Source organism: Pygocentrus nattereri, chromosome 3 (genome assembly GCF_015220715.1).
Source record: "Pygocentrus nattereri isolate fPygNat1 chromosome 3, fPygNat1.pri, whole genome shotgun sequence".
Lineage (NCBI taxonomy): Eukaryota > Metazoa > Chordata > Actinopteri > Characiformes > Serrasalmidae > Pygocentrus > Pygocentrus nattereri.
Genome location: NC_051213.1, coordinates 50,007,125 through 50,019,668, shown reverse-complemented (window position 1 = coordinate 50,019,668; position 12,544 = coordinate 50,007,125). Strand labels below are relative to the sequence as shown.

General features: G+C 44.9%; 2 protein-coding genes across 4 annotated transcripts in view; one reads left to right on the top strand and one right to left on the bottom strand.

Moving 5' to 3' along the window:
* sntb1 (syntrophin, basic 1) overlaps positions 1–3,072 on the top strand; it is a 50,006-nt gene extending 46,934 nt beyond the window's left edge. Inside the window, exons 7-8 of one of the 2 annotated variants that reach the window (XM_017686714.2) lie at positions 1,102–1,289; positions 2,564–3,072. In XM_017686714.2, the coding sequence (XP_017542203.1) occupies positions 1,102–1,289; positions 2,564–2,653 (278 nt within the window). In that variant the 3' untranslated portion in view covers positions 2,654–3,072. Of the gene's footprint in view, positions 1–1,101; positions 1,290–2,560 lie in introns of both variants that reach the window. The other variant, XM_017686713.2, reaches the window with a different exon arrangement.
* Positions 3,073–11,861: 8,789 nt separating this feature from the next.
* Positions 11,862–12,544, bottom strand: part of LOC108413984 (MDM2 binding protein) — a 41,905-nt gene continuing 41,222 nt past the window's right edge. For both annotated transcript variants that reach the window (XM_017686715.2, XM_017686716.2), the window contains exon 22: positions 11,862–12,075. In XM_017686715.2, coding sequence (XP_017542204.1) covers positions 12,037–12,075 — 39 coding nt within the window. In that variant the 3' untranslated portion in view covers positions 11,862–12,036. The remainder of the gene's footprint in view (positions 12,076–12,544) is intronic.

Sequence of the window (12,544 nt, the reverse complement as noted above, 5' to 3'; positions counted from 1 at the left end):
AATCTCTCGATGAGGGACTAATTGTGCGGGTTCTTTTCAGAAGGCGAGGCTTTTTCCCCGCTCGGCTCGCTCGACTCGCAGTATTCGCACATTAACTGCCCCCAGACGGTCCAGTAGACTGTTCTGCTGGACAGAAGGCAGACGAGCAGGTTCTCCTCCTCATACAGGGGGAGAGTAACGAGACTCTGATGACTTAAAGAAACGGTGTCCTACAGTTTCCTGTTTTATTTTCCCTCCTGAGCTCCACAAAAACTTCTATCTAATGGAGAAGGGGGTGAGTGGGTGGGGCTAAACTGCTGTAGGCTGAATGGGTGGAGCTAAACTGCTGTAGGCTGAACGGGTGGAGCTAAACTGCTGTAGGCTGAACGGGTGGAGCTAAACTGCTGTAGGCTGAACGGGTGGAGCTAAACTGCTGTAGGCTGAATGGGCGGGGCTAAACTACTGTAGGCTGAATGGGTGGAGCTAAACTGCTGTAGGCTGAACGGGTGGAGCTAAACTGCTGTAGGCTGAACGGGTGGAGCTAAACTGCTGTAGGCTGAACGGGCGGGGCTAAACTGCTGTAGGCTGAACGGGTGGAGCTAAACTGCTGTAGGATGAATGGGTGGGGCTAAACTGCTGTAGGATGAATGGGTGGGGCTAAACTGCTGTAGGATGAATGGGTGGGGCTAAACTGCTGTAGGCTGAATGGGTGGGGCTAAACTGCTGTAGGATGAAAGGGTGGGGCTAAACTGCCGTAGGCTGAATGGGTGGGGCTAAACTGCCGTAGGCTGAATGGGCGGGGCTAAACTGCTGTAGCTGAATGGGCGGGGCTGTCGGCTCTTCTAACGCTCTCTGCCCACTGGGTCCATTTAAGAGCAGCACACGCTGCTTCTCCAGGTTTAGTCCTCACCTTCGGCAGGACTGACTGACCGGTTCCTAATGATCTGAGAGGTCTGCTCGGCTCATATCGCTGCAGCAGGTCAGATAAAGACGCTGCTGACCATTAAGACGTTTATAGAGCAGGGACAGCTCCTTATAGTGTAAGGGGGTCTTAGTGAGTCCCAGTGAGACTCTGAAGCTGAAGCTGTTTGATTGAGACCAAATCTTTACTGTGTGTTTCAGGCTGCATGTATAAAGGTCTGGACTGCAGGCTGGTCATTCATTACGAGCTGGGCTTCTCCGTGCTGGCCGAGGGGGACGGCTCTCACGGGCAGACGCTGTTCAGTTACCCCTTCGAAAAACTCCGGATGTCCTCAGATGACGGAGTGCGGATGCTGTATTTGGATTTCGGGGGCAAAGAGGGTGAAATCGTGAGTAAAGTGATAATAAACCATCATTTATTAAACAGCCGACATCAGTACCGCCTCATAAATAAGAGAACACACTTACATCCGGCATTTCTCTGCTAACTTTAGATCTTATTCCCCCCCAGTGTGTTCAATTCAGTGAGCGAGCGGTAATCGGGTGTTAAAATGTGCAGACCTGTTTCTGGAGAGGATGTGAAACTCATTCCCACTTCAGGCCAACAACAAGATGGACTTTGACCAGGGCGCTCAAACTTTTGAAACATTGCTTTGAGAAGTATAGAAAGTCATTAATTACAGAGAAAGTCATTAATTACAAATATTAATGTTTTATTCCAGTTGCTACTTTCTATCTCGCCAGTATTGGGACATGTTAAGTCATCAGTTCAAGTTACTAACTCAGCATTTTCAGAGAGTAACTCATTTTTATAGTTGGTTATCTTGAGAAAATGTCATTTCGTGAAAATGAAGACAAAGAAAGTTACGTCAACAAACGGATGGCTTTTGAGAAGTCACTGAGAAAAAAACGGACTTTTTTGAGGCAGTCTATTTAAATGAACTAAGATGAATGAATTTTCTCAGAAAACGTCACTTTTAAGAAACTTTTGTTTGAGAAAATATATTTAAAACTAGTTATTTTTCTAAAAAAAAGAATTATTTTAAAAATATTTTCTCAGAAAATGTCATTATTTAAAATAAAACTGATATTTTGTTTTCATAAAAAAAATTTTTTTGGGGGAAAATGTAATTTTGCAAAAATTAAGAATAAAAGGTTTCGTTAACAAAGTGACGGCTTTTGAGAAAAGTCATTGAAAATAGACAGGACTTTTTAAAAAGATATTATTATTATTTAAATTAAGTAAGACTGTTTTGAGAATTTTTTTAAATTGTGTTATTTTAAGATAAAAAAACATGTTTGAGAAAATGTCATTATTTAAAACGAGTTATGTAAAAAAACGACTTTTGAGAAAATAAGTAATTATTTTTTTTAATTCTCAGAAAATGTCATTATTTAAAACAAAACATATTTTTTGAGAATGTTTTCATTTTAAAAACAGGCTTTTTGAGAAAAAAACCTGAAGTCTTTTGAGAATAGAAGTCATTGTTTAAACTAAGGGAGAGAGGAAGGTAATACTTGAGGAGGGGGACAAACTTTTTTTGAGAACTTTTTTCCTGAAGTGCCAGCCTTGCCAGCCTTGCCACGCTGCTCCCGGGAAAACGGAGATCTGATGTTTTTCCTCCGTTTGTTTACAGTAAAGTTTGTGTTGTGTTCACAGCAGCTGGACCTGCATTCCTGCCCCAAACCCATCGTCTTCATCCTGCACTCCTTCCTCTCCGCCAAGATCAGCAGACTCGGCTTAGTGGCCTGAGACCACCTGAGACCACGTCAGACCACCTGACCAAAGGAGACTGTAATCAGACCACAGGAGGAGGAGGAGGAGGAGCTGAGGGACTGTAGAGCAGACAGCTGAAGAGCGGCGGTCTCATCGGTGGATTTTACAGCGAGATGTTAACGACAGTGAAACACAATCATTTCCACATTCAGTGATTTTGCTAAGCAAAAAGAATCAAACCGAATGAACACTAACTCCAGACCGGGACCAGAAGAAGTACCGTGTATTTACTCTAGAGTCTCTGTTCAGCACTTAACCTTAACTCTGATCACACAGTGCAAACGGAGAGAGAGAGAGAGAGAGAGAGAGACAGAGAGAGACAGAGAGAGAGAGAGAGAGAGAGACAGAGAGAGACAGAGAGAGACAGAGAGAGAGAGAGAGACAGAGAGAGACAGAGAGAGAGAGAGAGACATCTGTATTACAGAGAGAGAGAGAGAGAGATCTGTATTACAGAGAGAGAGAGAGAGAGACATCTGTATTACAGAGAGAGAGAGAGAGACATCTGTATTACAGAGAGAGAGAGAGACATCTGTATTACAGAGAGAGAGAGAGACATCTGTATTACAGAGAGAGAGAGAGAGACATCTGTATTACAGAGAGAGAGAGAGAGAGACATCTGTATTACAGAGAGAGAGAGAGAGAGACATCTGTATTACAGAGAGAGAGAGAGAGAGACATCTGTATTACAGAGAGAGAGAGAGAGACATCTGTATTACAGAGAGAGAGAGAGACATCTGTATTACAGAGAGAGAGAGAGACATCTGTATTACAGAGAGAGAGAGAGAGACATCTGTATTACAGAGAGAGAGAGAGAGAGACATCTGTATTACAGAGAGAGAGAGAGAGACATCTGTATTACAGAGAGAGAGAGAGAGAGACATCTGTATTACAGAGAGAGAGAGAGAGAGAGACATCTGTATTACAGAGAGAGAGAGAGAGACATCTGTATTACAGAGAGAGAGAGAGAGACATCTGTATTACAGAGAGAGAGAGAGACATCTGTATTACAGAGAGAGAGAGAGACATCTGTATTACAGAGAGAGAGAGAGAGAGACATCTGTATTACAGAGAGAGAGAGAGACATCTGTATTACAGAGAGAGAGAGAGAGACATCTGTATTACAGAGAGAGAGAGAGACATCTGTATTACAGAGAGAGAGAGAGAGAGAGAGACATCTGTATTACAGAGAGAGAGAGAGAGAGACATCTGTATTACAGAGAGAGAGAGAGAGACATCTGTATTACAGAGAGAGAGAGAGACATCTGTATTACAGAGAAAGAGAGAGAGACATCTGTATTACAGAGAGAGAGAGAGAGACATCTGTATTACAGAGAGAGAGAGAGAGACATCTGTATTACAGAGAGAGAGAGAGAGACATCTGTATTACAGAGAGAGAGAGAGAGACATCTGTATTACAGAGAGCGAGAGACACATCTGTATTACAGAGAGAGAGAGACACATCTGTATTACAGAGAGAGAGAGACACATCTGTATTACAGAGAGAGAGAGACACATCTGTATTACAGAGAGAGAGAGAGACATCTGTATTACAGAGAGAGAGAGACACATCTGTATTACAGAGAGAGAGAGAGACATCTGTATTACAGAGAGAGAGAGAGACATCTGTATTACAGAGAGAGAGAGAGAGACATCTGTATTACAGAGAGAGAGAGAGAGACATCTGTATTACAGAGAGAGAGAGAGAGAGAGAGACATCTGTATTACAGAGAGAGAGAGAGAGAGAGACATCTGTATTACAGAGAGAGAGAGAGAGAGACATCTGTATTACAGAGAGAGAGAGAGAGACATCTGTATTACAGAGAGAGAGAGAGAGACATCTGTATTACAGAGAGAGAGAGAGACATCTGTATTACAGAGAGAGAGAGAGACATCTGTATTACAGAGAGAGAGAGAGAGACATCTGTATTACAGAGAGAGAGAGAGACACATCTGTATTACAGAGAGAGAGAGAGAGAGACATCTGTATTACAGAGAGAGAGAGAGACATCTGTATTACAGAGAGAGAGAGAGACATCTGTATTACAGAGAGAGAGAGAGAGACATCTGTATTACAGAGAGAGAGAGAGAGAGACATCTATTACAGAGAGAGAGACATCTGTATTAGAGAGAGAGAGAGAGACATCTGTATTAGAGAGAGAGAGAGAGACATCTGTATTACAGAGAGAGAGAGAGACATCTGTATTACAGAGAGAGAGAGAGAGAGAGAGACATCTGTATTACAGAGAGAGAGAGAGACATCTGTATTACAGAGAGAGAGAGAGAGAGACATCTGTATTACAGAGAGAGAGAGAGACATCTGTATTACAGAGAGAGAGAGAGAGACATCTGTATTACAGAGAGCGAGAGAGACATCTGTATTACAGAGAGAGAGAGAGAGACATCTGTATTACAGAGAGAGAGAGAGAGACATCTGTATTACAGAGAGAGAGAGAGACATCTGTATTACAGAGAGCGAGAGAGAGAGACAGACATCTGTATTACAGAGAGAGAGACATCTGTGTTACAGAGAGCGAGAGAGAGAGACATCTGTATTACAGAGAGAGAGACATCTGTATTACAGAGAGAGAGACATCTGTATTACAGAGAGAGAGAGAGACATCTGTATTACAGAGAGAGAGACATCTGTATTACAGAGAGAGAGAGAGACATCTGTATTACAGAGAGAGACATCTGTATTACAGCGAGAGAGAGACATCTGTATTAGAGAGAGAGAGAGAGAGACATCTGTATTACAGAGAGAGAGAGAGACATCTGTGTTACAGAGAGAGACATCTGTATTAGAGAGAGAGAGAGAGACATCTGTATTACAGAGAGAGAGAGAGAGAGAGACACATCTGTATGAGAGAGAGAGAGAGAGACACATCTGTATGAGAGAGAGAGAGACACATCTGTATGAGAGAGAGAGAGAGACATCTGTATGAGAGAGAGAGAGAGACATCTGTATTACAGAGAGAGAGAGAGACATCTGTATGAGAGAGAGAGAGAGAGAGACATCTGTATTACAGAGAGAGAGAGAGACACATCTGTATGAGAGAGAGAGAGACACATCTGTATGAGAGAGAGAGAGAGAGACACATCTGTATGAGAGAGAGACACATCTGTATGAGAGAGAGAGAGAGACACATCTGTATGAGAGAGAGAGAGCGAGAGAGACACATCTGTATGAGAGAGAGAGAGAGAGAGAGAGAGAGAGACATCTGTATGAGAGAGAGAGAGCGAGAGAGAGAGACACACATCTGTATGAGAGAGAGAGAGAGAGAGAGAGAGAGACATCTGTATGAGAGAGAGAGAGAGAGAGAGAGAGACATCTGTATGAGAGAGAGAGAGAGAGAGAGACACATCTGTATGAGAGAGAGAGAGAGAGAGACACATCTGTATGAGAGAGAGAGAGAGACACATCTGTATGAGAGAGAGAGAGAGAGACACATCTGTATGAGAGAGAGAGAGAGAGAGAGAGAGAGAGAGAGAGAGACATCTGTATGAGAGAGAGAGAGAGAGAGAGACATCTGTATGAGAGAGAGAGAGAGAGAGAGACATCTGTATGAGAGAGAGAGAGAGAGAGAGAGAGAGAGTTTCCTTGTAAATTCACATATAAATCTATAAATCTCACAGTGTGGAAGAAGGGCTCTGTGTTTTTGTGCTGGGGGTCTTTAAAGGGCCAATATTGTGGAAAATTAAGCTCAATTTTTTAAATAAAAGTTTGATGTAGTAACATTATGTATGATGTAAACATTGTTAAGGGTTTCAAATGCACTGTTTACTCTGATAAACACAAACTACACAGCACAAAGCTACAGCAGTTTAGCCCCGCCCATTCAGCATACAGCAGTTTAGCCCCACCCATTCAGCCTACAGCAGTTTAGCCCCGCCCATTCAGCATACAGCAGTTTAGTCCCACCCATTCAGCCTACAGCAGTTTAGTCCCGCCCATGCAGCTATAGCTCTTTAGCCCCACCCATTCAGCCTACAGCAGTGTAGCCCCACCCATTCAGCCTACAGCAGTTTAGTCCCACCCATTCAGCCTACAGCAGTTTAGTCCCGCCCATTCAGCTATAGCTCTTTAGCCCCACCCATTCAGCCTACAGCAGTGTAGCCCCGCCCATTCAGCCTACAGCAGTGTAGCCCCGCCCATTCAGCCTACAGCAATGTAGCCCCGCCCATTCAGCCTACAGCAGTGTAGCCCCGCCCATTCAGCCTACAGCAGTTTAGCCCCACCCATTCAGCCTACAGCAGTTTAGCCCCACCCATTCAGCCTGCAGCAGTTTAGCCCCACCCATTCAGCCTACAGCAGTGTAGCCCCGCCCATTCAACCTACAGCAGTTTAGCCCCGCCCATTCAGCATACAGCAGTTTAGTCCCACCCATTCAGCCTACAGCAGTTTAGTCCCACCCATTCAGCCTACAGCAGTTTAGTCCCGCCCATTCAGCCTACAGCAGTGTAGCCCCGCCCATTCAGCCTACAGCAGTTTAGCCCCACCCATTCAGCCTACAGCAGTTTAGCCCCACCCATTCAGCCTGCAGCAGTTTAGTCCCACCCATTCAGCCTACAGCAGTGTAGCCCCACCCATTCAGCCTACAGCAGTGTAGCCCCGTCCATTCAGCCTACAGCAGTTTAGCCCCACCCATTCAGCCTACAGCAGTTTAGCCCCACCCATTCAGCCTACAACAGTTTAGCCTCACTTGTTCATACTGAAGTTATATAGTGTTTTTCAGTCCAGACCGAATATGGCACAGCCAATAAGAACAGAGCTCATTTACATATATCAGTATTGAAGGCGCAGTAACAGAAACAGTCTGTTTAGTTCTAAAGAATAAAGAGAGGCTGGAAAATAATCACGTAGAAATAATTCAGCATATTTTGGTACATGAAGCTACACAGACATGATGTGTGGAGCTCTGGGGGAGAAATGCAGCGAGTGGGACTTTAATCCCAGACCACTCGGCTTTGTTCCTGCTGTTCTTTTGGGGTTAGTGGTCAGCAAGGGCGCTCTGAACACTCCTCGTCAAAGGGGCATGTCCACACGCCGTCCATCAGGTTCACGTGGCCTTCGCGTCCGAGGAGAGGAAAAAAAAACAGTGCAGAGCTTCACAAACACCTGCAACCGACGGCGACTACACCCTGAGCTCTTCATCTCCAAGGTGGCTGTTGGTTCCTGCGTTTACATCCTGCCCGCCGTGTTTATCGCCAAACTGTCCTCAGATGGTCACTAATGAACATCAGCAGATGAACTGAACGTAAAGGCTGGACGCCTCCGGGGCATCCCAACGAGACACGACCGTTTTTCAAGGTTTGTGAAAGTTGGAAACGGACGAATTGCATCAGCAAATCAGCGCGTGTGTAAACATGCCCTCGATAATCTGATCATAGTCCGATTTCCGCAGTTATCCGATTATTCACACGGTCGTGTAAACACCACACTCCGATCTGGGAATCCGATGAAGAGGCTGGATTTGAGCTAATCGGAATTCTCGGTGCATCTAAACTCTCAGTCCGATTTCTATCGGATTCCTCAGTCTGCGCGAGATCAGACGGTGGGTGTCGCAAGATATACACCGGTCAGGCCTAGCATCCTGACCACCTCCCTGTTTCTACACTCACTGTCCACTGTATCAGCTCCACTGACCGTATAGTTCCCCTCTGTAGTTCTACAGTTACAGACTGTAGTCCATCTGTTCTTCAGTGGTCAGGACCCCCATGGAGCAGGTACTCAGGAACTCGGTGCCCAGTTAAGTGACCGGTCTGGACTGCCACTCCGTTTCTTTTCTCTCTGTATCAACATGGGCGTTTGTTTCTAGCAGTATCTGAGCTCAGGACTGACTTTCTCTCCAACCTGTTGGTCACTAGCCAAGATACTTTCTCTGAGTGACAACAAAGCACTTTGTCAGTCGCTCTGGATAAGATACGAATGAGGACGGCGGTCAGTGAGGAGTCAGTGAGCAGGTCGCTCCCAGAGAGCTGCTGGACAGTTTTGGGTTTGGGGCCTCTGTGTGACGCCTTTGTCCCCCTGTAAACTGTCGCTGCCGCATTCCTGAGGACCAGACAGGCTCTTACACGCCGCCTCTGGCCGGGTCAGCAGAGGCCCGGGGGAACCGCACAGAGATCAGCTTTCTGTGGCGCAGTGTCAGGTTTCTGAACCCCTCATTGTGCTGCGTGAATAGGAGGCAGAGCGGCCGTGTAAACGAGGTCCCTGAAGCAGCAAATCGAGCTGTCTCAGGTTCTGAGACGCAGAGCACAGCGCTGTTCTGTTCTACAGAGAAAAACCGTAAATCTGCACGTCACCACTGAGGGGGGCATGTCTGGTCTACTGTGTATCGTCACTGTCCAAATAGAAAACCACAAGCATCTCACTTTTTCTGCAGTTTCTGGTGTTCCACGTAGTCTGAGCTCAGCAGTGGCTGAGGCCATGATGAATGGACCAACTGAAATGCTGCAAAACCACTTAGAATAAAACCTCATTAACTTGCACTGAAAGTAAGGGCAGGTTTCCTCCTGCAAAGTTACCGATTTGGAGATATTTGGGTTTCTTTTGGACAGCAATGATACACCCACTGCTAACAGGTGTATGAAATCAAGCAGCTAGCCGTGCAGTCTGCCTTAACACACTTAGTGAAAGAACGTCTCTACAGAGCCAGTGAATTCGAGCGGGATGCTGTAATAGGAGGCCTCCTAGATTTTCCACGGTCAGCTGTGAGTGGTATTATAGTGGAAGTAAAGGTGGAAGCGTTTAGGACCCACAGCGACTCAAGTGGTCAAGTGTCAGACTATGTAAAGTTACAGAGCGGGTCGCCGAGTTCTGAGGAGCACAGATCAGAGAAGTCCCCAACGCTCTGCTGATCAATCCCTGCAGAGTTCAGACCTCCTCTGGCATCAACTTCAGCAGAGAAACTGTGCTGGGAGCTTCATGGCAGGGTTTCCGTAATCGAGCAGCTGCACAAGCCTCACATCACCAAGTGCAATGCCAAGCGTGGAGTAAAGCACCGCCACTGGACTCTGGAGCAGTAGAAACGTGTTCTGTGTAGTGACCAGTCAGCTTCTCTATCCGTCAGTCTGATGGACGAGTCTGGGTTTGGCGAATGCCAGGAGAACCTTACCTGCCTGACTGCACTGTGCCAGCTGTAAAGTTTGGTGGAGGAGGGATGATGCTATGGGGCTGTTTTTCAAGGGTTGATCTAGAACCCTTAGTTCCAGTGAGGGGAAACCTTAATGCTTCAGCACCAAGACATTTTGGACAATTCTAATCTTCCAGCTTTGTGGAACAGTTTGGGGAAGAACTTTTCCTGTTCCAGCATGACTGAACACCAGTGACAGAAGCAGCACCATAAATTCATGGCTGGGTGAGTTTAGTGTGGAAGAACTTGACTGGCCCTCACAGAACCCTGACCTCAACCCCATCTGACACCTTTGGGATGAACTATAGCAGAGATTGTGATCCAAGCCTTCTCGCCCAACATCAGTGTCTGACCTCACAAATGCTCTTCTGGATGAATGGGCAGAAATTCCCACAGACTCTCTCCATCATTAGTGGAGCTCAGAGGGCAAAAGTAAAACACAAGAAAAATAGAGGACGTGGGCCCTTTAAATACTTTAATCGGAGCTTTAAAAAGGCCACACAATCAAAGTGGACTTAAGGGATTAATAGTGAAGCACACAGAGGCTTCCAGAGACTCAAACCATTTTCTGGAAAAAGATCAAGTTTAAAACGACTGCGTTTATAAACGTGTCATTAATCAGGTGAATTTTAACGGCCGGTTTGTTTTTGATCGAGTTTATTTGAGTAATTATCACAGTAAAGTGTTCATTTTAAACAGTCGTCCGGTTTGGATTCTTTCTCTGTGAGGTCACTCTGTCTCTGAGGGCCGTTCGGGTTGCCAGCGTGTGGTGCGACTCCCCGTTTCCCATCACCCCTCTGGGCGCCCAGTTGGGGGGAAGAGAACAATACGCCTCTGTGGGGATGGAATGTGCCCACCGGAGCTGCCAGGACACCCCCAGCCTGGGTCGAGCCCGCCTGCACTGACCTTTACTGTGAGAACCTCACATCAGCGCTGAAACCCTGACAGCCTGAGTTCCGCAGCAGAACCTCTTAGAACATCCAGCATGTGTGAGACTGAAACTGGATTCTAAGAACTGAGATTACAGACCAGACGGCACCCATATTATCATATTCTAATATTGTTCTAATATTCTGATGTTCTAATATTCTCATATCTAATATTCTGAAGTTCTAATAGTCCACATTCTAATATTCCCATATCTAATATTCTGAAGTTCTAATATTCCCATATCTAATATTCTGATGTTCTAATATTCTAATAGTCCACATTCTAATATTCCCATATCTAATATTCTGATGTTCTAATATTCTCATATCTAATATTCTGATGTTCTAATATTCCCATATCTAATATTCTGATGTTCTAATATTCTCATATCTAATATTCTGATGTTCTAATATTTCTCACACCTTTACCTTCAAATATTTTACTTTTCATTCTCTAAAAATTTCATCCTTAATTCATTCCTTCATTTTTTCTTCTTTCTTGCTCTTATTTCCATTTTTTGTCCTTCCTTTTTTTCTTCCTTTCTATTTTCTGCTATTTCCTTTACCTTTTTTCCTCTGTTTCTCTTCTCTACCTCCCTTCCTCTCGTCTTCTTCCTTTTCCCATATTTCATCTTTTTTGTTCCTTCATTTCTTTCGTCTTTCCCTTTTTTCCTAAAAAAAGCCAACAAACATGCATTACTGTTCTGGTCTAAGGCTGAGGTGCCGTCAGTAGTGATGCAGCTCACACAGGTAGCAAAAGTGACCTTGTCTGGAAACTTGATCGTATGATGCGCATCAAAAACCTGCCCGACTCTTCTGTGGCTACACGTGGCCGAAGTGAAGTGACCTGTGCTGGAAGTCAAAATCTCTTCTTTCTTTTTTTTCATGTGTTTTGGTTTTAAACTTACGGTGGCGTCTCACAGCAGGAAGGGCCTGGGTTCGATTCCCCGGACGGGCGACCAGGTCCCTTTCTGTGTGGAGCTGAATGTGAATTCTGTGAGGACTGATTTGGTGAACCATGATTACTGTAACCCCATGAAAACCCAATAAAAACAACAGTGGCGATGGAAACTGGACGTCAAAATCTCAGTGCAGTGTGGATGAAAAATGTTCATTAAAAATATATATTTAAAAAAAAAACTTTAATGCAAGCCGATATCAAAAGTCAGCATATCACAACATATAAAGATAAACACACAGAACAAACGTGGACGTTAATAACGGCGCCTCCTCTGGTGGTGTTACTGAAGAGGAGCACTCAGGATTAAACCCTCCTCAGATCTTCTCTGTGTTCTTACAGTCACGTCTTAGAGTTTCTCTCCACGACCCAGTCGATCACCTACAGAGCACAAACAGTTACAGCACAAACTCATCCATAGCAGCAACAGTCCACGGCGTGAGCGCTCAACACGCCACCTAACAAATCACAACACCACAATATCAGAATCAAATACCAGACATCTGTTAACAAGGACCAGCAGCGTCAGACAGATGTTTACATCAGGCTGATATGTGATGAAGAGCAGAGTGTCCAGGTGATGATGGGTTACTGCATTTATAACACATCACATATTGACAAAAACGTCTATATATAATTATTTTATATGACAAAGAAAAGTTATTTCAAGTTATTTATTGCTGTTATACATGTTAACCCCACCGATAACCAGTGCGGTGATGGAGGAGGGGCTCAGTGCTGGAAGAAGGGAATAGTGATGGAGGAGGGGCTCAGTGATGGAAGGAGGGGCTCAGTGATGGGAGGAGGGGCTCAGTGATGGAAGGAGGGGCTCAGTGATGGAAGGAGGGGC